The sequence below is a fragment of the Lethenteron reissneri genome, chromosome 16, assembly GCF_015708825.2.
Source record: "Lethenteron reissneri isolate LAM-NWPU_2019-01 chromosome 16, ASM1570882v1, whole genome shotgun sequence".
NCBI lineage: Eukaryota > Metazoa > Chordata > Hyperoartia > Petromyzontiformes > Petromyzontidae > Lethenteron > Lethenteron reissneri.
Window position 1 is genome coordinate 15,598,709 of NC_083794.1, and position 25,067 is coordinate 15,623,775.

General features: G+C 50.5%; 1 protein-coding gene across 7 annotated transcripts; it reads left to right on the top strand.

Annotated features, from left to right (window-relative positions):
• The first annotated feature begins 85 nt into the window (after positions 1–85).
• On the top strand, positions 86–24,475 carry LOC133343079 (gamma-tubulin complex component 5-like). 7 transcript variants are annotated; one of them, XM_061552564.1, is made up of 24 exons: positions 86–275; positions 935–1,068; positions 1,303–1,356; positions 2,111–2,213; positions 3,189–3,300; positions 4,575–4,651; positions 5,307–5,457; positions 5,548–5,665; positions 6,101–6,190; positions 7,923–8,016; positions 8,869–9,184; positions 10,132–10,334; positions 11,264–11,379; positions 12,522–12,766; positions 13,867–14,077; positions 14,538–14,744; positions 15,481–15,657; positions 16,081–16,165; positions 18,051–18,171; positions 18,807–19,096; positions 19,495–19,620; positions 21,771–21,859; positions 23,733–23,842; positions 24,336–24,475. In XM_061552564.1, the coding sequence occupies exons 2-24, from the start codon at positions 947–949 to the stop codon at positions 24,365–24,367; spliced, it is 3,249 nt and encodes a 1,082-aa protein (XP_061408548.1). In that variant the 5' UTR covers positions 86–275; positions 935–946; the 3' UTR covers positions 24,368–24,475. The 7 variants fall into 7 exon arrangements, with proteins under 7 accessions (XP_061408548.1, XP_061408545.1, XP_061408549.1 ...); XM_061552561.1 differs by having other exon boundaries at positions 87–294; positions 908–1,068; XM_061552565.1 differs by having other exon boundaries at positions 87–294; positions 908–1,068; positions 23,742–23,842.
• Positions 24,476–25,067: the final 592 nt, after the last annotated feature.

Below are 25,067 nucleotides of genomic sequence, written 5' to 3' on the forward strand. Positions count from 1 at the left end.
TCACGTGACGGCGTGCAGAGAGGGGCGGGGCGAGGGGAGGGGCCCGGAGCCGGACAGAGCCCCCCCCCCCACCAGCATCACCGCCGCCACCTCCACCACGAATCATTCACGCAGCAGCAGCATCACTGCACGACCACGATTACAGCATCACCACCTCCACCACCATCAAAACAGCATCAACAATAACAGAATCGCCACCATCATCGCAGCACCACCACCAACCACCATCATTTCATCGATCACTCGGATCGGCCCTGCAAAGCCGAGGAGACGATGTGAGCTCATGAGAGCGAGGTGCGTGTGTGGGTGGTGTGTCTGGGTGCGCGTGTCTGTCTTCTGTCTGTGTTTGTCTTGTTGTGACTCGGTGTGTGCGGAGCGGCGGAGCAATGGTTAGCGCACTGAGCTCTGACCCCGGCGACCCGAGTTTTGACGATTATCTGAAACGGTCATGAGCCTCCACTACGTCGACTTCGCTTCAAATGACGACCTGCCGCGATGTGTAGACATCGCCAATGGGGAGACAAAGACGGTCGGGCGTGGTGTTGGCCACCCACCCATTCGTTTGCCTAGTAATCTGTTAAGGCTGTACGGGGCATCTTTGTGTGATCCCTGACCGCACGTGACCCGCGTGCGATGGTTCTCAAACGATAGCCGCTAAACCGGGTTCGAAAGTGAGGAACCAGGAGTATTCGTTCCCAGTGGAACATTGGGAGTGAATGCCATCATCGTTGGCACGCGTTGACCTACAAACGGCACGGCGCCCCAATTCATCGCTTAGTACATTCGCCTTCGTTTTCTCAGTGGAAAACTAAACGTGTGTTGCTACACATTTATTTGTGCGTAAAACAGGTAACCGGTCCGTTTTTGCAGCTGTAAAAGGTTCTTGCGATGCATGTAACAATAACAGGCCCAGTCCCCGTGTCTCTGCGTGGAGGTCGCGCCGGTGATGACGGGGAGGTCGGAGGCCCTGACAGCCGGGCTGGCGCGCCTGGTGGGGCTCACCACGGGGCTCCCAGACTCCAGCCCGGCCTTGCCGCGCCTCCTGTGCAAAGTCCAGGCCCGACTCGGGTAAGGGGACCAAGGACCCTGGGTCAGGGTCAAGAGGTCATCACGGTCGCACATCGCCACCGCTGCAGTTCATTCAGCCAGGTTGTGAAGTCATGGATCCCGTGAATTTCACTCGTTCATTCCTTCCCCCATGTGGACGACTACTGGACTGCATGACGAGTTTGTCTCACCGACACTGTGTTCAACCACCTGGCACACCACTATGCCTCGTGCTCTGGCTGTGTGGCTTTGCAGTGGGGAGCTGGAGCTGGACCCAGACGAGCGACGACTGCAGGCCGCTGTGGACAGGTGAGCGCCGCTGCTGCATTCGACTGGGCCCAGCAAGGCCAACCCTTTCACACAGACGGGGGTTGTGACGCGGCCCAGCGCTGCGGAGGTTCGCAGTTACAATCCGGCGGGCTGCCCTGGCTATTACTGCGGGTGGGTGTATCATGTGCGTGTATATGTGGGAATATTAACCTGATAAAACTCCATGTGCGATTCAGAGTGAACGCGATAGATCCTGCGACGTCAGTCGAAGAAGAGTCCATTATGTGCTGGCTTCACGCTCCATGATTGCCGAATTCTCAAGCTTGCTCTGCAAATCACTTAATTGGAAAACACAGCAACATCGCCCCCTACTGCAAGAACTTGGCAGCACGCTTAACAAATATTGTGAGGCTTTCCTTGGTAAATAAGTGTAATAGATCAGATGTTCCACACCGGTGAGGTTAGTGCATCACAACAGTAATTATCTGGGTTCGATTCCCAACTTTGTCACCTGTGTGGCATTTGTATGTTCTCCCCTATTCTGTCGAGTGAGTGTTGTGGGAGTGTGTGTATCAGTGTATGAGTGGAATTTGTATGTTCTCCCCTTTTGCATGGGTTTCCTCCGGGTTCTTCAGTTTCCTGCCATGGCTAAAAGCATACGTCGTTGATGTTGGCCAAACATCCTAACGCCAGACGCCCTGAAGACAAGTCTTGAGACTCGGTGTGACTCTCCTGGGTGAATGGGCGATGATTGATCTCACGGAGCGCTAATCACGCTGGCCCTGCCCTGCAGAGTGCACGAGGCATTCGTCACTCTCTCGGAGCCGGACAAAGCTGCCGCCTGGAGATCCCAGATTGCGAGAATCTGCCAGGACACCGTCCCCACGTTTCCCAGGGCAAGATACGCCGCTGAGCACACATGCGCGAACACACACGCCACAAACCAATTATCACACTTCACACGTAGGTTTGAACAGCCATAGGAGGAGTCATAATTTACTTTTGGGGGAGGCAACATGATAGTAATCTGGCCATTTTTTTTTTTATCTCGAAACTCTCCACTACCCAGCAGAGCCTAAAAATTGTCATGCTTACCAGCGTTTAGTGATTCCTCAGTTGTTATTGTTTCAGCATTGAGTTGCAGAATTCTCACAGCCACAAATTACATGTGAAATGTTTTGTTTGAAACTGCGTCAGACATCCTCAGGTTTAATAGTAACCAATAAATGGGTACTATAGTAATTTTCACAATCAATTGATGATTATGAAAGCCAGGGACTGGTAATTTATTCCAGAGGGATTTTTGTAATAAATTTACTGATTGGCACGTGAAAACGTTCAAACAGCATGGCAGCAGGCAGGCCTAAGTCACTGCTTGCTACATTTGATCTGGTTTCTCAGGTCATGTCCTGTTGCCGTGATCTTGCTGGGACCACAGGGTCGGTTGTTAAACTTAGCAGCTTGTTACTCTGCATTGTGTTCTGCTCACACTCGCCCCCCACACAGCACACAAAGATCCAGGAGCCAGCCTTTGAAATGCAGTGACTCCCTTTTGCCTACGACCCCATTTGACGAGAGACGGCACGCCTCGCTCAGCTCCCTAACAGAAGCAGGGGCACAAATTTCGCAAATAGATGCTAATTCAACTTTACTAAATTCAGGTTATAACGAAGGATCACTTTGATTGAAATTTGAATCTCGGAGCTCCGCATGAGCATGCCTCGGCACTCGGCGCCCCACGTGGCTCTGAGCCGGAGGTCTTGCCCGCGTGGGCGTGTCCACCCGAAGTGGCAGGGCCTCACAGGCAGTACACACGCACAGCTGTCGCACGCACACCCTCGACTCACTCTCCCCTGTGCTGCTCGCCGCAGGTGGAAGTACGCTGTGCGATGGTGTCGCTGCTCGTTGCCCTGGCTGCTCCCGCAGGCTGTCCCAGTCACCTCCTGCCTGCGTCCGCCCTGCCTGCCTCCACTTCGCTCCTAGGTACCATAAAACCCTGGCTTGCCATTCTAATAGGGCAGGGGGAAATCCCTCAAAGTATAACGAGCTGGCTTCTAATGAGCACCAATGAAGCCTTACTCAAGTGAATTACCTAAAAAATTTGATTTATAAATTGAACATGAATACACCCAGCTGGTGGGCAAGCGGCAGAGTGAGCAACTAGCAATCGGAAGGTTGTTAGTTCATATCCGGTTTAGGGGGATGACTTGGCTCATCATTCTTCCCTCCGGGGTCAATAAAAGAAGTACAACTTTGTGTAGAAATCATCAGTAGTCCTATGAGAAAGACTCACCTCTGACGTCGGAATGTTGGAATTTACACCACTAGCTCCGCAGGGCTGTCAAAAGGAGATGGATACCAATGCATCTGCTCATTTGAGCAGCACGAAATCACTTTATAATGAACGACTATGTGCTGCTTTATTTCGAGACCATCTGGTTGTGTATGCTCCTTCGCTTGCAGCAGCAAATCAAGCTGAGGGTTGCCACCTCTTCCACAGAGCAAAACAGACATTTCTAGTCAGCCAAGGTCTATTAAAACTTGCAGTAAACTGTCATAAAGTTCCACATAATACCACGAGATGTTAAACCTTTTTAAACCTATTTTATTTAGCAGGTAAAGCCCACTGAGCTATGAGCTCTTTTGCAGTGGCGTCTTGGCCACACATGACAGCTGATTGAATGGGCTGATACCGTCACATGGGAATTTATAGTAGCACCTAAATAATCTAATAGAAAATCCGTGTGACCACCATGGGGAGAGAGATTACGCGGACTCCAAATATACAACTGGCATCATCAGGGTCTGGGATCGAACCTACGAGCTGCGTACCGGGCGAGGGAGATAACATCTCCTCGCCACGGCAGATGTTGATTAAAAAAACAATTCCTACAGCAGGAACACAAATGCTAATTCCTCAGAATGTCCAATTATTAATCCCATCAGCCATACAGCCTTATGGGAGTGCATAATTTCAGCACCACTGGCACCATCGGCACACCCAAACTCAGTGTCTCATCAGCATAATCAGGCTCGCTGGTAGACTGCGAGATGTGTTTATTTATCTGCAAGGGTCCTCTCTGTTAGACAGGGGTCCTAGCCAAACATTGACAGGAGGCTACGCTAGTGGAGCTGCATGACATCTCGCCCACACGCGCGTGCTTACCGTTGTCTCGCTGCTTCCTCCTCCTCCTTTCCCTCTTGCTCTCTCAACGGCGCCACTTGGCTTTCCACTCTCTCTCTGGCTGGCTGGTAAGCTGATGCCGCTGTCTGTGGGGTGGGGAGTCGGTGGCCTGCGAAGGAAACGACTTCCATCCCTACCGGCCATGGTTCCGTACGTCACTACAGCCAGCACAGCTTGTCTCTGTTCTCCTGCCTACCTTGATTGTTCACCCTGCGGCACAACACGTGTTTATCTTAACGTCTCCCAACTGCCTATGTCACTGTTTCAACTTTATCAGTTTATACAGTTTTCTCCTTTACCTCCAATTGCCTAAAAAGTAATATATTTTTAAGTAAAACATCCTACACATAATTGTAACCGGTATTGGCCACACATCCGCAATGCTGAGAAATGACATGCAATTTACTCAGTTTCGATTACAGACAGCAGCGGTCATTGCACACGACTGCAAACAACTTGGCAGGACCCTTCTAAAAGAGAGTTGAGACTCCGTGAGGCATTCCTGGTAAACTGTTGTCATGGGTAATCCCAATTGAGCAACCTGCAGGCAACTTTCAGCATTGAAATGTCTGGTCAATACCAGTTCCGCTTTGTGTGTGTGTGTTTAGATATGGGAGGAAACCTGAGACCCCAGGGAAAACCCATGCAGAACAGGGGGAGAATGTACAAACACAAAAAGGCACCTGAGTTGAGAATTGAACCCAGGTGCTTCTTGCTGTGGGACATAAGTACTATCACAATGCCACCCTGGTTTCCAGGTCCGTAGGTGTTTATATTCGTGTTGTGTGTGCGCATGTACGTCCAGGACTTCTCAGAAAGTGAGGACTTCTGCCCAGATGAAGGAAAGGAGTTGCATTTGCAGCCATTCAGCAGAGAGGACTCAGGCATTCAAGTGGATGTCACACCCTCAGAGGAGGCTCCCTCGCAGCCAAGGCTTCAGAGTGTGCAGTGGATTGGTGAGTGGTTGGTTCATGAGTGGGTGGTGGGTGAGTTGATGGGTGGATGCAGTGGTTTTTGTGACCGTGCACTGTGTGTGCGCTGCGCAGCAACTCTATCCGAGGACCGGCGGTGGCTGGAGAAGAGCGTTGTGCAGCAGTACTGGACGGCGCCCAGGAGAAGTGCCCAGCACAGCTGTCACCCCAACGCCAGCCTGGCCTCCACATGGTGGCAACCACCCTCACACGCATGGGCACGGGGGGTTGTGTGTGTGACGTCACTCGTGTTTGTGTGTGAGGTTACCTGTGTGTGTGTGTGAGGTCACCCTTGTGTGTGTGGTGGTGAGGATCACTTGTGTGTGTGTGGTGGTGAGGGACACCTGTGTGTCTGAAGTCACCTGTGTGTGTGTGGTGGTGAGGGACATGTGTGTGTGAGATCACCTGTATGTGTGATGGCGAGGGTCACCTGTGTGTGTGGGGACACCTGTGTGGGTGTGTGTGGTGGCGGTGGTGGTCCTCACTGGGGTGCACTTGAGTGTGTGGTGGAGGGCACCTGTCTCGTTGGACATCATCCGTGCTGCTGGGGGTGGCCTCTGGCAGTGAGGTGGACGTGTGATTGTCAAAGTCATCTGCGTGTACCGACTGTCACCTGTCGGTCATGCAGGAACCGGCACCTGCTCGCCACGGAGCCCCTGGCTGCCCCGCGTGACCACCTGGTGCTCACCGAGGCTCAAGTTGTCCGGGAAACGCTGTGGTGAGAGGCTGCTCATTAACAATACCGGTTTTGACATTTACTGTCTCATCAGCACAGTCATGCTTGCTCAAACCAATGCTGGTGAACTCCTAAATGTGTATAAGCAAGGGCCCTTTCAGTTAGATTAGCTCCCAGAAGGCCGTGGGTCTGATGGGATGTGTACAACACACTTATTTTATATGTGGAAGAACAGATTTGTGAAGCAGGCAGAGTGTCTGTTTCTCTGGTATGTTGATTTAATGAGACTATACTGAACAATTCGAGTGCTTTTAAACAACATTATTCAAACTATAAAACTAAAGATTAAACACGGTAAGTATTTGGTTTATTTTGGTGCTTAACAAATCAAGACAAACGTTGGGGTGTGTGCAATTGTTTGGGTGCGTTTATGGTGCACATCTGTGTGTGTGTATTGGTAATAGAGCAGTTGTGGAGAGAGTGGAGAGTTTCCCATACCTGGGTAGTGTGCTTATGACCAGCACCAGTTTGACAGTAGAGGTCTCACTCCGAAACAGTCAGGCGGCGTTATCTTTTCATCGGCTGCGCAATGCTGTGTGGAAGCTACCTGGTCTGCCGCTCCGCACGAAGCTTCGGGTCTTCTCGGCCACAGTCATTCCCTCCCTTCTCTATGCTTCTGAAACGTGGACCCCTCTAATGGAACATCTGTGCCGGTTAGACACATTCAGGCTGGCATGCCTATGATCCATCCTGGGTTTAACCAAGCTGGATTGTGTGAAGAGCTCACAAATCCTTGAAAGATCTGGACACATTCCCATCAGTGAGGTCCTCCGGCAGGCAAGTCTGCATTGGCTGGGTCATGTAGCCCGCATTCCCAGCCACCGCATGCCCAAGCAGCTTCTGTTTGGCTGCATAGAGGGGCTAAACGGGCACAACATGGGCTGGAGAAGAGATGGACTGATGCGGTACGGGAGGATGTGGAACTGAGTGGACTTGCCGACGACTGGTACCAGCGGTGTCAATATCGGCCTCTATGGGGGAGGCTCGTGAAGGACACTACTGGGCAGTTGGAGGCATTAGCCCTCCAGCAACAACGGAGGGCATAGGAGCGACACTCACAACAACGAGCGGTGCGCTGGGCGGCTAAAATACAGCAAATTGGCACAGTAGGGGGTACAGCTGTTGCATCTACCGGTCATCTCAGTCAGCCAACCCATGGCACCTGGGTCTGTCCAGAGACCTGTCAGCGAACCTTTCCACCCTTAATGTGGCCTCAAAGTTCACCTGGCCTCGCACAGGCGCGGGTACTGGCATTGGGTGTATTTATCCTGCCACCTGTCACCTGCTGCATGGCGGCTGCTGCATGACGGCTGCTGCCTGCTTCCTGCCACCTGCTGCCTGCTTGCTGCTACTTGCTGCTTGCTGCCTGCTACCTGCTGCCTGCTGCCTACTGCCTGCCTGCTACCTGCTGCATACTACCTGCTGAATTTGTTCACCTGAGCTGCCTTTTAAATGTGAGGTGCTCCACCCAAGCCTTTGTCTAAGCTCTGGCCAGGGCTGAGCTGAAACCGACTCCAGCTGCCTTGAGTCACACAGGCTGTAGCTCCAGCAGAGTAGACCCCTATTCCCACTCAATGTTGTCACTGCAGGTCGGTGCTGTTAGGTCACTTTACACAATATGTTTAAAGTCTGCATGTGTTGGTATGTGTTAGGGTGTATTTATGGTGAGTGTGTGATTGTTGGTGTGTCTGGGTGTTGGTGTGCGTGCGTGTAGGCTGCTGTCGGGTGTTCGATGTCTCTTTGTCTATCAGCTCTGCGAGGGGAAGGTGTTGGTGAGACCAGGAATCACTGTCTCGCATCTCACACCGGTGAGAATATATCTTTTGCCATCAGCATCTAATCGCCTGCTCCTCCTGCTGGCCACCACTGTCTTTAGGGCTGTAAGCAGGAGATGAGCACCAATGTCTCAGTGCTTACCTGAGCAGCTAATCACTTTGAATGTGTTAATACCAAATGTTTTGTGAACGCTTCACCAGCTCACATAGCCAAACAAATTAAATTGTCACATGTACAAGCATTTAGTTGTTCCAGCCCGTGCACCGGTAATTCGAAGAGCAATTCTCACGGCCGAATTTAGCTGCAATTAGATATATTTCTTCAGATCATCAACTAGGATGGTATTTTTTACTTCCTTCAACTCACTAGTGAGCTGAACCATATCATTTGGCGTGTTGTTAAACACTTCTACACCATGCAACATTTTTTTTTTTGGCTATGTCAGGTGGTGGAGGGCTTGGGCAGATCACTCCGTGGCCTTACCCAAGATAAATTATGACTCGTAATATTATGGAATCGTAATAGTTACAGTAATATTTATGTGCCACACAGCAATACATTCCTGGGTTCGAATCCCAATAGGGTGCCTTTCTACGTGCAGTTTGTACGTTCTGCCCCTTTTCTGCGTGTGTTACCTCTGCGTTTCCTCCCGTAGATAAACCCACACACAAAGTGGAACTGGTATTGGCCAAACATTCCCAATACGCATTAATTACCTGCGAATTACTCAATTGGGTTGGCACAGAGCAGAAACATTGCCGCTCCTGCCAAAACCTTTGCAGGACCTTCATGAAAAAGAGTTGACACTCGGTGAGGCTTTGCTGGGAAATAAGCGGAACAATAACTGCGAACGTCTGTGGGTGATTTGTCTGTCGTTTCGGCAGAGCTGTCTACGAGCTGTCTGCGAGCAATTCGCCTCCTTCGGGCAACTTGTCTTGCGGCTGCAGAAGTTTGTGGAGAGCGTGAGCCGCCCGCTGGGCCCCCGGGCAGGCCCCTGGGTGGGTCCCTGGGTGGGCGCTCACCTCCAAGGCCCCCTCACCCCGGGCCCCCACGGTCCTGGAGGGCCCCTCGGCTGGGAACGTCCCGCGGAGGACTCCGCACCCTGCCGCACCTACCAGGCCCTGGCCTGGGCCCTGGCTCGATATCTGCAGGGGTTCAAGCGGCAGCTGGCCGACGTCGAGCGCAGGGCCATCTGTCAGGGTGAGGCGCATGCCCCGCTCGGACTATCCCACGACAGCCAGCATCGGTCACGGTCGCATCAGCAGGACCGTGATGCGGCCCAGCGACAGCGCGTTCAACGCTTGTCGCGGGGTTCGTAGTTTGGATCTGGCAGGCCACCCTGTTTATTACTGCGCTCTCGTATTAACCGTGAAATACTCCGCGTTGTATGCTTCACGGTGGACGTTAAAGATCCCATGACATCATCCGCAAGAGTTACCCGTTGTGTGTGGTGGTATCCAAATTTGGCAAATTTCAGAATTTGCCCCCAAATTATCCAATTTCAATTACACATGGTGACTTCTCCCTCTCCTCGCAGATGATATACAGAACCAGCCTTCATGATAGGCTCGTGCTTAGGAATGGCATGGACACCAAATGTCTTGTGTAACTACTATTATTAATTTATATCTTAAAGATCTCCCCACTTTGCAGAGCATCTGTCCTCTACCCCAGTAGCTGTGAACATCAACTCTGCAGCGATGTTCCAGGCGAGTCCACGGACCCCATGGTGTCACCGCTTGTGCAGTGTGGCTGTATGAATCCTTCCACTCTCATGCTCTCGTTAGTTAAAATGTGCATCTTTCATTACTTTATTCAACTTGAATACAAAGCAATCGTTTAATTTTGTTCACCAGCATCAGTTCAACCGAGCCTGACTGGTGCTAAGGAGACACTGAATTTCGAAATTGCTCCCGAGTTTTGCTCATGTTGAACCAATGCTGCTGAAATGATGTTCTCCCAGAATGCCGTGTAGCTGATAGGATGTGTAAAAATTATTTTGATTTGTTTTGTGGAGAGACGGATAATAGGACCTAAGTAGGCGAAGGTCGTACATGATGAACAAACGGCGACGTCGCCTCGCATCGCCTTGCGCTGCCGCGTTGTCGCCGGTCCCCTCTGATGGACCACCCCGCCGTTTTTTTCAGAGCGGGCGGTGACGCTGGCGATGCTTCAGGCTGAACTCGCTGGACGCTTCGCCGAGCTGCGCGCGCTGCGACGCGCATTCGCCGTCGGCGTCCGCGAGGTGCCACCCGACGTACCGCACGTCGTCAAGGCCTCGCACCTCCTCAACACGCTGCTGCACGCCGTGCTGGCCGGTGACGCGCTCGGAGAGGCGGCTGACCCCTCCGTGAGCCCGCCCGCTCCCTTGCGCATCCTCGCTTTGCACTGCCATACTTGGGGATTCCCCCCCCCCATCGATAGTCTCTCGTCCGAGGGCTTATTCTTCTATCATCATTACTACACTTGCTTACCCAGAAGGGCCTCACTGAGTCTCAAGACTCTTTTTCTGGAGGGTCCTGCTGAGTGTTTGTAGTAGCGGGTGACGTTGCTGCAGTGCGTCATCCAAATTCAGTAATTTACAGGTAATTTTGCAGCATTGGAATGTTGGTTGGCCAATACCAGTTATGTTGTTTGGGTTTTTTTTACCTCGAGATTGAAGCTAGAGAACCTGGAGGAAACCCATGCAGAGCAGATGGAGAACATACAAACTCTACACAAAAAGGCACCCGAGTCAGAAATCGAACTAAGGCCCTTTGCTGTGAGGCTGCAACCCTGCTTTTCCTATCCATCATGAATCTGTGCATCTACTTTGCACAACCGGTTCATTTCAGCTGTTCTGGAACGTTACTCATCTGTCTTAGGAGAAAATTAATATGTTCGGCTTCTCTATTCTGTGCCACAGCCTCTAATGCCGAAAACTCACCGATTCACGATAGTTACTTACTCAACAGAGGTCAGTTACTCCTTTGTCACTCTTATATTGCTACTGCCATGGGCACGGTTCCCTGAACTAAACTCGTTGATTGTGAGTTGAGGACTCGGTCAACCAAAAACTGTCAACTCATCCACACAGTGTTCAACCGCCACACTGCAGGTCACAAGAATTCACTCACGTACTCATTCACCGACTCATTCACACACTCATCCACTTACTCACCTACTCCATGCAATGGAAAACTCACGCTTTGCTGCGCTGGCTTGGCACAGCCCCAGCACAGGTTAGATATGTCAGTGGAAAAGGATTAAAGGCCCTGTGTGTGTGCGTGCATGTGGCAGGGGCAGCTGCTGCTGTGGCTGTGGTTGCAAACCGTGCGTCCATACATTGAAATCATCGACGACTGGATCACGCTGGGACGACTTCACGATCCGTCACGCGAGTTCATCATTCAGAGGTGCCTCTGTCACTTGTGTGTAAGGCACAATGAGCAGCATGGGTGGTGCACCTGCCAATTATCTCAGGCAGTTCATCCATAGCACCTGGGTCTGACCTGCCAGCAACAAGCCTTGATGATGCCCTCTGAGTGCACCTAGCCTGGCACAAGTGCCGTTCGGACATCACTGCCACTTAGTGGAAAACGGCAGCTGTTCTTGTGGTTAGTGCATGCTCCACAAACCCAGCAACCCGAGTTTGATTCCCACTCATAACCAGCATCAGTGAAAAACATCTGGACCTATCCTGGGGCTCCCCTAGGTCTGATTCAGCCTTAAATGAGTACCCGGTGTGGTGTGTAAACATCAGCACTTGGGGGATAAAAGTGGTCGGGCGTGGTGCTGGCTACATCGCCCCCCATAGGTAAGGCCCTTCTGTTAGATATGGGTTCTAGGTCGACACAAAACAATCTCATAGAATAAAAACATTGAAAAGAACGACTGATGCTGTAGAAAATACAGCATTGTTCTCGTGATTTTTAATAGCAGACCAGCTTGTGATAGCATCATCCAAACTTGCAATGTATGTATTTTGAACTTCTTTTGCACCATACATAGCCAACTGTGCTAATCAGAGGTGTAATGTTTGAAAAACGACACCACGACAAACACGACAAATACAGTTGTCGCCCCTGCTGCGAAAGCCTCGCAGGACCCTCCTGAGACTGAGTCTTGAGACCAAGGCTTCATGGGTAAATGCACGTAAACAAAATAATCACCTTCATATGACTGATGTTCACGTAGAGCAGCAACTGTAATTTTACAAGGAAGTTATTGAGACAGATGATTGCATCAGGAGTCGTGGAATGCATCGCTGTGATGCCTCCTTCGCATTTGTGAACTGGGCAGTGAGTCGTTCTATGCTTCACTGTTTGTTCTGGGTGACCTCAGTCACTGCACACTGCCAGAAGGTTTTTAATTTTCTATTTGTTGATTGCATTAGTCGTGATTTCTCAATAAGCATGGTGGGCCACGTGTAAGCTGCTATCTTCTACTCCACGATGATAATGATGATGACGTTGATGACGACGACGACGAGAGTCAGGCGAGGAGGGAGCGCTGTGCCGGGCAGCGTCGTGATTCCGCGCTCGCCCTCTGGCTGCAGGAACGACGCGGAGCGCGTTGCCCGTCGCGACTTCTGGTTCTCCACCTACACGCTCTACTGCGTGTGCGAGAGGAACGGCGCTGCTGGGGGTGCCCGAGGGACTCCCACGGGGGGCCCAGAGGCCCCTGACGAGCCCACGATGGCAGCGTTTCTGAGACCCGTGCTCAAGCAGCTGATCCTGGCCGGGAAGTCAACGCAGCTTCTGCACGGCCCGGGGTTGGGGGGTCCGACTCGGCCCCCACACGGTACGACAGCGCTTCCCACCGCGTCCCCCGCGTCCTGCACGTCCGTCACGTCGCGGCACTGGGGCGGGCCTCTCTTCTCACACGAATAAAAAATTAGAGGTGGTGTTTGTGTGACCAGGTTGAGAACTCGAGAGGAGTCTCATTTGCAAGAGTGATAACCTGGGTTACCACAAAGACACAAGCAATCGCGTAGAAACAGCAACGAAGCAAATAGAAATCAGCGTAAAAACAAGCACTTGGTCCACGTTGATTTATCATTCATCTCTCGGCTGTTGTCCCCCACCTTGAATTCAACGTGTTTCTGCTTGCATCGCTTCACAGTTCGAATTCGGCAGGCTTCCCTGGGTACTACTTAAGAGGGTGTATTAACTGTAAAATATTCCGTGCCATCTACTTCACTCACAAACGGACGTTAAAGATCCCGTGATGTCATTCGAAACAAGCAGGCCGTTGTGTGATGGCGTCACAATCCAAGTGTGCCAAATTCCCAAAATTATGTTGCAAATTACACAATTTGGATTGCACACAGCAGCAATCATCGTCTCCTACTGGCAGATGAATGCCCACTTGCCGGCCAGTTGCTGAGTCACCTTGTGCCATCTTGTGCCGCTCAGGGACCGTTGCCTCTCAGGGTGCCCTTCGATCTTTGCGCACTGCCCTACTAACCCCGACATTTTATGTTGATTTCTGGCCACGGTCTGGGCCACTTCTCGGTTGACTCACTTTGAAAGATGTACCTGGTGAGACAAAGGGGGCCAGGTGTGGTGCTGGCTCTACCACCCCCTTGCGTGCCTTGCCGGCCTTAATGTCACTTAATTTGACTGGTTTTTAAATGTCAGTTGTCCAAATCAACTCTTGACTGTAAATATGTTGGATTTAATATTTATGGTGTTTGTGCATTATTTTAGATTTCTTCTGTAACGCGGTTGTTTACGCCCCGTTTTATTTTTGCTTTATGTGCTGTGCTTGTTTCTAAGTTTTTCCTTTTGTCATTGTGGTGACCCAGGTTCCTCTTGCACACAAGGCTCTATTTTTCGATTTTGAATTCTCATCCTGCGTGTGCGTCTGCACGGGGGACCTGTGTGTGTGCGTGCGTTCAGGCTGGGACAGGGGCAGCCTCTACACACAGTTCTGCGAGGGCCTGGATCCTCACCTGAGCCCCCCCGGGCGTCACGGCTGCTGCACCCCGTGCGGCACGGAGCCGGCGAGTGGTGGCACGGGGCCGGGGGATGGGGAGGAGGTCCCCGGGGCCCTCCGAGCGCACATGCAGGAGGAGCACCGGGACCCCCTCCTCGAGATCAACTTTTCCAGGTGCCCCCCAAGCTCTTACTACAATATCTTCCCTCGAGTCAAGAAAAGCGTGACATTTTTTATCGATCGCAAATCTGACGGAGCTGTTTGGTGCTGGCTGCTTCACGTTTTGGCATTTGGACCTTTCCTTAGCAGCTGTTTAAAAATTAAAAACAGTAAATATTCCCAGTGAGTGGCCGAGCCGAGTGCGTGAGTGTTGAGCCCGAGCTGCGGTTGAGCAGTTGCTCTGTGTTACCCAGGTCACATCTGCAAATGAGACTCCTCCTGGTCTCGTGAGTTCTCTCACCTGGTTCAACAAAATCAACTTGAAGTCGAACAAAGTCAAACAAATGAAATTATCACGCATACAAACATTTAACTCACCGATTGTTATTTTTTCAACTCACTCTGGTGAACTGAATCGTGACGTGGGCTGCGAAGACCCCCGTGTGATAAATCGTGACCGCGGTGTCTCCCGCAGGATGTTCCTGGTAGAGCGCAGCTCCTCGGCGGCGTGGGACGAATGCAACGGGAACACGGCGCGCGGTGGCGCCGAGGGGGCTGACGAGCCGCCCCGCCTCCGTTGCCCTCTCCTGCAGGCGCTGCAGCGCAGCCTGTACGGCCACGTGGAGCAGCGCTACCGTGCCTGCTGCGGGCAGCTCATGGCCACTCTCAAGTCGCACTGCAGGTCGTGCGCTCACGGCGGCGACACTCGTGCTTCGCCTGGGTTTGATTCTCGACTCGGGCACCTCTCTGAGTATTTATGTTCTCCCCCTGTTCTGCATGGATTTCTTCTGACTTTTACAGTTTCCTCCTATAGCTAAAACCATGCGATGTAACTGGTAGTGGCCAAAACATCCCAATGCTGAAACATTACTTGTAAGTGACTCAATTGTGATTACACAGCAGCAACATCACCCCTACTGTAAAAAGTTGGCAGGGCCCTCCTACAAAAGTGTCTTGAGACTCGGCGAAGCTTTCCTTGGTGAAAAAAGTTAAATAATAAAAACAAACACAGCAACGGTGTGGTCGGTGGCATCGACAGGGAAGCTGCCCTGCCAAATTTGGACCATGCTGCTCACACACAATGTATTACTCTTCTTTGAATGGTATCATGGGATCTTGAACATCCACTGTAAAAGAAGCAGATGGCAAAAAGTATTTAATGGCCGCTTGACGTTTTGGGCCTTTGGTTTCTGTGGTCAATGACTGTTTAAAGAAACAATTGTGGTTCGTAATTTATATTTGGGTTAGACCATGGAGCGATCTGGCCACATTTTTGTCCCTCCACCACCTGACCCTTCACCACGTGACGCAGCCAAACAAATTAAATCATCATGCGTATGAGCGTTTAACGTCGCGTACGAGGATTTAACGACACGCCAGTTGTTGTTTAAGCTCGTTGGTGATGATTGTGCCCCCAGGCTGCTGTCGCACGTGAAGGCCATGCGCAGCTACTTCCTCATGGAGGCCGGCGACACAATGCATGCTTTCTGCACGGCGCTCTTCTGCTGCGACGCCACGTCGTGGACACAGCCTGACGTGCTCGTCGCACAGCTGCAGCACGCACTCGCCACGCACCGCACGTGCCATGCGAGCAGGCACGAGATGCGCACCGCACACGCCACGCAGCCTATATGGGTGATCTTTGTGTGGAGTTGTGTGGAGCAAAGCTAGGAGGGGCGGTACTGTTAGCGAACAGCACCTATGAAGACCGGCACAGCATACGAGTGGGTGGATGGGTGGCCAGCACCTTGCCTGGCCACCTTTGTCTCTCTAGTGGTGATGTTTACACATTGCACCAGGTACTCATTTGATTCTGAGCCAACCTAGGGGAGGCCCAGTTTAGATAATCATCACTGGTATTGGCCCAGTTTAGATAATCATCACTGGTCGCCGGGTTTGTAGTGCAATGTTAGCCATGGTGCCACCGCTCCCCAACTCGGTCGCGTGCATGTAGAAGCTGGGAGTGTGCGTGTGACCCTGTGTGACCCTGTGACCCTGGTGGTGGTGTGGCCCTGCAGGCTAAGCGTGAGCGTCAGAAAGCAGAGCCGCTTCCAGAAACGAAGCCTCGTGCACGCGCTCGATGGGCTGCGGCTACACTACAAGGTTCACGTCCACGCGGCGCTGCGTGTTGCACCGCACGCTGCACACAGATGATAAACGTTATTTTGTATCTAGCAGCATTCATACAAACTGCAGCAGAGCAAGAAGCTTCTGCCGAGCTTGTGATGCTGCATGGAGTTCGTACAGAGTCTGCACAGTGGCCTCCACTGGAATCCGCAGATAAGCGCTTGGGAAGGCGGTCAGAACCAGTGCCAATAATTGCCCGTGCTGTGTGTTCCTACATTGGGATGTTGGGCCAACTCCATTCATGAGTGTTTATACGCATTGGAGGAAAACTGAAGTACCTGGATAAAACCCACGTGTGTGGGGGGGGATAACGCTCGATCCCCATATAGATGGAATACAGTTGGGAATTAAGTGGTACCCTGGTCATAAGCCAGGAGTGAAATTTACATCTGCGGGCAGTGGTAATGCATGCCTGTGGAGGTAACAAGGGTTAGTGTATTGTACAAATATCGTGAATCTCTTTCTCAAGCGTGTCGAAGAGCCATACCCAGGCTCACCAACAGAAAGTGGTCCTGCAAGTGTGGACTGACAGCGTGTCGCACCCCAGCATACGTGGGTCTTCTCCTGGTGCTTCAGTTTCCTCCCACTTGTATAACCACTCGTTAATTGGATAAAAAAACATCTTACTATATAGAGGGTTGCAGAGTTTGGGCCATTGTCGATAGGGCCGGTTCCTCACCGCCGTCCCGTTTGTCTGTGGTTCCTCCTCGCATCTCTCAGCATAACAAACGGCAAAGTGTCATTAGATGTAATCTCATGGAGAGCACACTCGAGCCGTGACATCTACAGATGTTGTGCGAGTGAGTGGTAATTCAGATTTATCAAGCTCAGACTGGCGCCATGTGTTAATGTCTCTGAAATAGTATTTTGTATTGAAGCAGCTCTGTGTCTTGCACGAGAATATGCCTGTTTGGGTCTTTACTCTTGATAATGTTATCATTGTTGAGTTTATTTGTGTATGGCAATATGTTCAGGAGCTGAATGCCAATGTCAAGGTCTACGAGAGGGCTTCAGGAGATAGTTCCTTGAGTTTTCCATAATACAATAGATAAGTGTGTCGTTAAACCTGCCACCACCCGACACAGCCAACTAGTAAGGGTTGTCACATTAACAGAAAATGCCAATTCGTCACTAGTACAGCACACCGGTGTGTTTGAGAGCCAAGCCACAACATTTACAATCTGAGTACAACGTTTTGCCAGTAATTACAACTAGCTTCATCAGGCGACAGCCAGCTTTGTGGAGAAGTCCACCTGTTTCGTTCCTTAAATAGAGGCGTAGACGTGATGACAACTCTTGTGCGCTCTTCTCGCGAGAAGTGGTGGGGGGGATGAATGAAGCAACGCGCATTATGCAAGCCCATTGTTCTTGTACTTCCTGCCGATTGTGTGGAAACTAAAATAGCCGTACCAACAGTATTGAAGTATGGTGGCCTGTATATACATGAATTTACACAATGTATTATTTAATGATTCGCTTCCAAGCAGCACTAAGTCTGGAGCTATCCGAATCATTTAAATTATTTGTATTTCTCTCAGTTTCGATAAATTATCTAATTAGTCTTGGCCAGTAGTAATTAGTTTTGCACAGAACTTCAACATTATCAAAATCAATTAAGTGTCCTTGTTGGCACACGTGTTCTGTATTTGGGAGTATTTAATATTTCGTTGATGTTATTGTAGTCTCGTGCTGGTCATTCGTCCTATTTGCCCAACATAGCATTTGCCATAAGTGCAATTAATAGTTTCGTTTTGCTGTTCCTCCCCCGTTGAAGGAGCGCGGACTGCAGTGGTTTATTTAGAAATGATTATCGAGGGTGAGGGAGGCCGGGAAGCAACTGAGCGACCGTGTGCTCTGTCAGGTCCCGTGGCCTCTGGACATTGTGATTAGCAATGAGGACCAAGCGCTCTACAACGACATCTTCCTCTTCCTACTCAAAGTCAAGTGGGCCAAGTGCAGCTTGGAGCAGCTGCGCTTCAAAGGCACGTGGCGAGGAGGGAGCAGGGAGTGTGCTTTCTGATCCACGTGCTCCCCCTTATGTCTCTGTAATTTCCACCGCATGTCTTTTCATGGCTTAGTGATTATCATCACTGTCATTGTGCTCGTTTACCCAGGAACACCTCGCCAAGTCTCAAGACTTTTTTTAGGAGGGTCCTGCCAAGTTTTTGCAGTAGGGGGCGATTTTGCTGTTGAGTCATCCAAATTGAGTAATTTACAGGTGATATTTACCAAGTATTGGCGAACATTCCATTACTGAATGTTATTGTAACATAATAAAACACCATTACTATTAATTGTAGGACCATTTGTTCAGTATCAAGACATTAAACACGAACATGCGGCTTCACCCTCTTTGTTTGGCATATATGTTCGGTGTGCTGATGTTCCATCATTGAACATCCATTGCAAGGCGTCGTACTTGCGTAGCCATGTTCATGGAGAAAAACGCAAGTATCGCTTTGAACATCAGAACACGTTACACCTCCGATTAGCACGGTTGGCAACGTACGGTGCGAAAGAAGTTCACCATGCATCCACGTCTATGCCAGTTGAAGTCAGTAAATCCATGTGTTCGTATTTAACACAATTTGTATTGTATTTTGTGCTGCATTAACAGATCTGCAGGAAACCAAGTGTAAGCAACAGCTGCAGCAGGCTTCTCATGAGCGTGTGGTGACGGAGAAGGGCGGTGGTAGCGGCAGTTGTGGTGGTGGCGTCGTGCCAGCGAGGGTGCAGGGAGGCACCTGGAGGCTGCGGGACGCCGGGTCGCAGTGTCGTTTGGCGCCGTCGCCGTCCAGGATCACGAGTTCCGGACGCGACCAGAGTCTGGCTCCTCACCGCATGTATCTGCTCCGCATCCGCATCCTCCACTTTGTCAACTCCCTGCACGGCTACCTCCTGCACAAGGTGCGTCCTCGCACCGCACAAGTCTCTAGTCTGCACCGAGCACCTCTTTTCCACTTCCACATCCGAGACCGTGCTGGGACCGTGCCGAACCGGCGCGGGTCAGGAAGGACAGGTTGCTTTTCCACGGCACAAACCGAGTCGCGCCGCCAACTTCGCATGTCCCGGCTAGATGGCGCGGTGACGCGGGGCAAGTTGAGAGGTCTGACGTCGCACGCAACGCACCCGTCATTGCCCCTGCGCCTGGCCCTGCTTGGCCCTGTGCCAGATTTAAATGCCTTGTGAGGCCAGTGCAGCACAGCGTGTTTCCAGCTCGGCTCGGTAGAATGCCGGTGGAAAATCACGCGCGCTGCTGGTGGTGCGGTGAGAGCGGCAGTGAGAGCGGCGGTATCGGTCCGCAGGTGCTGCATGGGACGTGGCGCGAGTTTGAGAGCGAGCTGGGCGCCGCCGCCGACCTGGACCAGCTGATCCACGTGCACGCACGCTACCTGGCGGCGCTCTCCAGCTGCTGCCTGCTCACCCAGGGAGTGAGGGCTCGCCCGCGCGCTCACCCACGTGCTCACCCAAGTGCTCACTTGCGTGCTCACCCGCGTGCTCACCCACACGCTCACCCACCGACACTCCACATGCACACTCCAGATTTGAAGCTTTCGTGACTGCAAGGATTCATACTCTTAGGTTTTTTCGGTAAAGTGATCATGGACACCATGGGCCGTAGTGGGGTGCCTTCTTTATGGATCTTGGGAAGACCATAGAATCTGGGAGGTCTTGCAGCCGAGGGTTTTAGGGAGGGACGTTTGGTTGGTTCGATTAGGGAAGTCGAACTCGTGATGATCTTGTTGGTTTTTGTCGTTAGGCTGTTAGTAGGATCGCTTTTAATTTTGGAGTAACTCCCATCATTGAGTAGGTCCAGGATTTTGTTGTTGTATTGAGCCTAAAAAAAGATTTAACTACGCATATTTGTACCATCTTATTTGACAGGTACCATTCTACTTTACCGAGTGTTGACGTCCCCAGCGTTTAACAGTACTGCATTCTTGTATTTGGATTGTCATCCAACACCGGTTACAACCCCCCGAGTCGAGGTGCACCGATTGTTCTCTTTTAGCCCAGCCCACCCCCTCCTAACACGTTCCATTCCCTGGCTACCACATTCAGATTAGCCCCCCCCCTCCCCCTTAACTTGTATTTAAGAACTTGTATCTTGGAATTTTGCTTCACTTGATACAGTAAATTTAGCTGTGACGGTCACACCTGATGACGGAGACTTGTGTTGCCTCCGAAACGTCGTGATTTATTATTTTATTTCTATTATTATTTCTATTATTTTTATTTTTACCTACGTGACTTTACAGAAAAAACCTAAGAGTATGCACACTCCACTCAACACACATCCCACATGCACACTTCTGCTCTATATGACATCATTACAACAATCTGGACCATAGGACAGGTTGCACAGAATTCGAAGGATGCCCTGGTAGTTCCCCACCTCCAATTAGCACAGTTGACTATATATGGTGCGAAAGAAGTTCAACATACATACATTTAAGAAGGGGAAACGCACGAATTGTAACAACTACTAGGGCATCCCCCTCCTCAGTGTGCTAGGAAAGGTCTTGGAAATGATTATTCAATTTCACCTTACCGGGCACGCTAAGTAGAGGCTTGCAGAACCCCAATGGGGTTTCAGGCCAGGGTGGTCCTGCACGAATGCCATATTCTCTGTCCGTCTGCTACAGCAGGGGTGTAGGGAATTTGAACCAAACCTATTATACCATGAATAGGCCATAGAGATCTGGGTTATTTTCTCTGCTTTTGAGGTTCGTAATCCTCTACTCACAATCAGTAAGGACCTTCATGATGGTGGGCAGGCCTAGGTAAAGGTGCATGGCTGGGAGTCAGAGTGATTCCATGTTCACCTTGTGGTGTGACAGGGATGCCTTCTGCCTGCTACATTATTTAACATTTCTATGACCAAGGAGTTCGAAAACATTTTCATGACTGTACTGTAGGAATTTCCATTTGGTACAGATACAACAGAAGGCTGATTGATACCCAGGTGTGATGAAGGGATGGCTTCCTATTGGTCAACCGTGTGATGTATGCTGATGATCTGGTAATTCTTGCTCATGCACAACTCAGAAGTCGGGCCTTACCAACGGTCCTACCAAAACTATGCACCTGCACACTCCACCTTCTTAACTCCCCTAAAGTGACGGGGCAGTTGTGGAGAGGGTGGAGAAGTTTCCGTACCTGGGTAGTGTGCTTATGACCAGCTCCGGTTTGCCAGAGGTCTCACTCCGAATCAGTTAAGTGGCATTATCTTTTCATCAGCTGTGTAATACTGTGTGGTAGCTACCTGGCCTGTTGCTCCACACAAAGCTTCGAATCTTCTCGGCCACAGTTATGCCCTCCCTTTTATATTTTTGCAAAACGTGAACCTCTCTGAAGGAACATCTGCGCCAGTTTGAAAGATCGAGGCTAGCCTGCCTACAATCCATCCAGGTTTTAACCAGGCTGAATTGTGTGAGGAGCTCATAGATTCTTGAAAGATCTGGACACCGTCCCATCATTGAGCACCTCCAACAGGCGAGGCTGCGTTGGTTGGGTGATGTATCTCGTATGCCAATTCTATGTGTCTGCTCGCATGTCCGTGTGTGGCCGCTGTATGCAGTTGGAGGTGCTGAGGGAGGCGCTGTTCCGCGTGCTGGATGTTGGGCTGCAGTTCGCTGCGTGCTGGAAGGGTGGCCCCAACACTCCCAGGTGGGGCGATTCTGCTGGATGGCTCAGCGAGCGGTAGAAAGAACGGCTTACAATCACAAAGTTGCGAGTTCACATCCTGGTTGGGTAGGTTGCCTCAACCCACCATCAGTCCATTGGAAGTCAACAGTGGTTGTCCTATGGATAGACCTGCCCCCTCCATAGGATAGTGGAATTTCCACCACCTGCTCAGGGTTGTAAGCAGAAGACGAGCACCAATGCCTCATGCTCATTTGAGCAGGAATCACTGACTTGACTTCCCCAATACTTGAATCATAACAAATTGTTACATCTTGCTACGCTGCACTCTGCAGTGGGCGTTAAAAGATCCCGTAATGTCATTTGCAATCTGAGGCCATTGTGTGCCAGCATCATTATCCAAATATGAAAACTTACCAAGAATAACTCAATTGGAATTCATATTCTTTGCTTCTTTCGGTAGAGTCACGTCGGTAGAAAAATAATAATAAAATGAGTAAAAAAATAAAAAAATAAAAAAACACGAGGTTTCGATTGCAACACAAGCGGTCGTCATCAGGAAAAGGGGGGTTAGCCTCTAAAGGCAAACTGTTTATAAAGGTTTAAAATGGGCGTAGCCCAAGTGTCAGCAGCATGGGCGGGGCAGCTAATGTTAATGTAAGTGATGGGCAACGACGGTGCTGGTGGTGGGTTTCCACCAATTAAAGGGCTGCCAGGTAATCATTGCACCTCGCTTTACAAACTCACTGTTGACGGTGGAGGTTGACGGTGGAGGTTTCTGCTAGATGTTGTTGCCCACTCCGATTATCACTTACATTAACATTAGCTGCCCCGCCCATGCTGCTGACACTTGGGCTACGCCCATTTTAAACCTTTATAAACAGTTTGCCTTTAGAGGCTAACCCCCTTTTCCTGATGACGACCGCTTGTGTTGCGATCAAAACGTTGTGGTTTGTTATTTGTATGATTGTTCTTTCTATCTACTTGACGTTACAGAATGAATTCCTGCAGTCACGAAAGTTAAGTCAAAATTTTACTCAATTGGATTATGCTTTTCAATCATTGCCCCCTTCTGCAAAATCTTGCCGGAACCTTCCTGATACAGAATCATGAGACTTAGTGAGGTTTTCCTTGGTAATGTAGTGGGCGTAAGTAGCGCAGGAGATGTCGATGGAGGCAACACTTGTTTATTAACAAGAGCTACGATACAGCACGTAGCGAACCCTAACACTTGAAGGGGTAACGGCCCCTTCACCCGATTCTAATAGAGGATGTTTCCTCAGCTAACGTTCCCATTAGCTCCTACTACACCCCTCTATCTCAGACCATCCTAGTGGAGGCTAACTGACCTGGCCCAGCTTCGGCTCAGGTCCGACCCTCAGCCACTCGAGTCTGGCCCTCACAGGGACCCAGACCTCGCTCTCTGAGGTCGCCCCTGGCTTGCCCTGCTCGGCTCTTATAAGAACTGCGAGACAGGGTAGTCCCAGGGCTAGGCTAGTCGCTCTTCAATCTTCACTGGCTCTTCATTGTCTTCTGACTCCGATGACTGCCTCGAGCTCTCTCTCTCACCGCCTTATATACCCAACCCCCCCCGAGGGGTGGGGCTGTGTGGGATCCCAGCCACAGCCTCCCACACAGCCCCCCAGGGTGGTGACCGTTTGCGGACGTTGATGTAGACACCCCCAACGTAACAGCTCGCCACACCCCGTTACGTAATACCTCTGCAGTAAAGAGGTGAAGTAATAATACACTCGGTATTAACCAGGGCAGCTTGCGGGAATCTGCACCACAAGTCTTTACTGAAATGTGTGTCTCAGCATTTCTTCACCTGTCTCTACGGCCTCTCATGTTTCCTCGTGTCTCTCCACATCTCCCCACATCTCCCCACGTGTCCCAGCGTTCACAGGCTTGGCTGCGTCTTACAGCTGGAGTCCGGATTCAACTGCAGCCGTTCCACGTTCCTCAACACTCTCAACCAGGCCGTGTGCCAGGGGAGGCACCCACTGCGTAAGGATCTATCGTTGTGCCCGTCTGACTTTCGGATGCATTGTCGGCATCACGATTGTTATTTAGTTGGCTGGGTCGTTCGTGCATGTACAACGGGAAGGAGTGGTGCGAGTAAGAGCTCTCACCTGTGACAACACTTAGTAGGGGTGAAACGTTGCCTTTATTTTGTAGCCAGGACGCCACAACGGTTCAACAGGGGAGTGGTTTCATACAGAACAAAAAAGTGGAATTAATCCAAAAAATTCACGAGAAATGACAACCAAGCACGCACACCCATGCCGATACCCTAGCGCACCATCTCCCAGGCACTGAAACATACCACTCGTACCAACCAATTGCAATCTTCAATTAAACTATACTCGCACTACATCTGTAAGCAATTGCAGGACTGGAGGTTTACCTTTTATAACTACACGATTACTTTTCAGCCACGCTGAGAGCTCCCAAGGTGTGACACTTACTGCAGTGTATGCTGTGTGTGTGTGGTGTGCAGTGGAGTCAATGGCTCAGGCCGTGTGTGGTTGACGCCATCGCCACCTCCCTGCCAACCGCACAAGGAACCCACAAGTGGCGGCCACCACTGCAATCCCCCACCACCCCATCATACCAACAGCAAGCGGGCGGTGTCGCGGTAACCATGGCTCAGTTGTTACTGACAACTACAGCCACAAGCACCATAGTGTATAGGCCACACGTGCACGGAACATTGTGACATTTAGATGTTTTACATTTAACACGCAGGTTGTAGATCCACGATAGATTTTAAGGGTAAACCACGTAACAATTTCTCCATATTTGTGTCATAAGACCTTCCACCGCCTGACACAGCAAAATAAATTAAATTGCCGAGCAATATACGAGTGTTTAACGTGCCAATTGTTAGTGTTAGCTCACCCAGATGTAGCTATAATTAGATATGCGACATTTCACTTGAATCTCAGAATCCTGGATTTTATTTACTTCCTGAACCTTGTTCTGAAGATGCTCGTCGTAGTTTCAAGTAAAACATCATAAATCTAATTGCTACATTTGGCTGTAAGCATTGTTTCAACTTACCCATGTGCCAAAATATACAAATTGACCTGTTAAACAATCGTACGCATGACACTTTAATTTGTTTCACTGTGTCAAGTGGCATGCATGACCACACCAGCAGCAGGTGTAATGTACAGCAGCAGCAGTAAATTGTATTTGACGTTGGTTGGGATAAGAGACAAGCAGACAG

Excerpts from the sequence above, each read along its gene's own strand:
- LOC133343079 (XM_061552564.1), top strand. The coding sequence starts at position 947 with ATGACGGGGAGGTCGGAGGCCCTGACAGCCGGGCTGGCGCGCCTGGTG. Across the intron at positions 4,652-5,306 it reads TCCCTACCGGCCATGGTTCC|GACTTCTCAGAAAGTGAGGA; the intron begins GTACGTCACTAC and ends ATGTACGTCCAG. Across the intron at positions 8,017-8,868 it reads CTGTCTCGCATCTCACACCG|AGCTGTCTACGAGCTGTCTG; the intron begins GTGAGAATATAT and ends TCGTTTCGGCAG.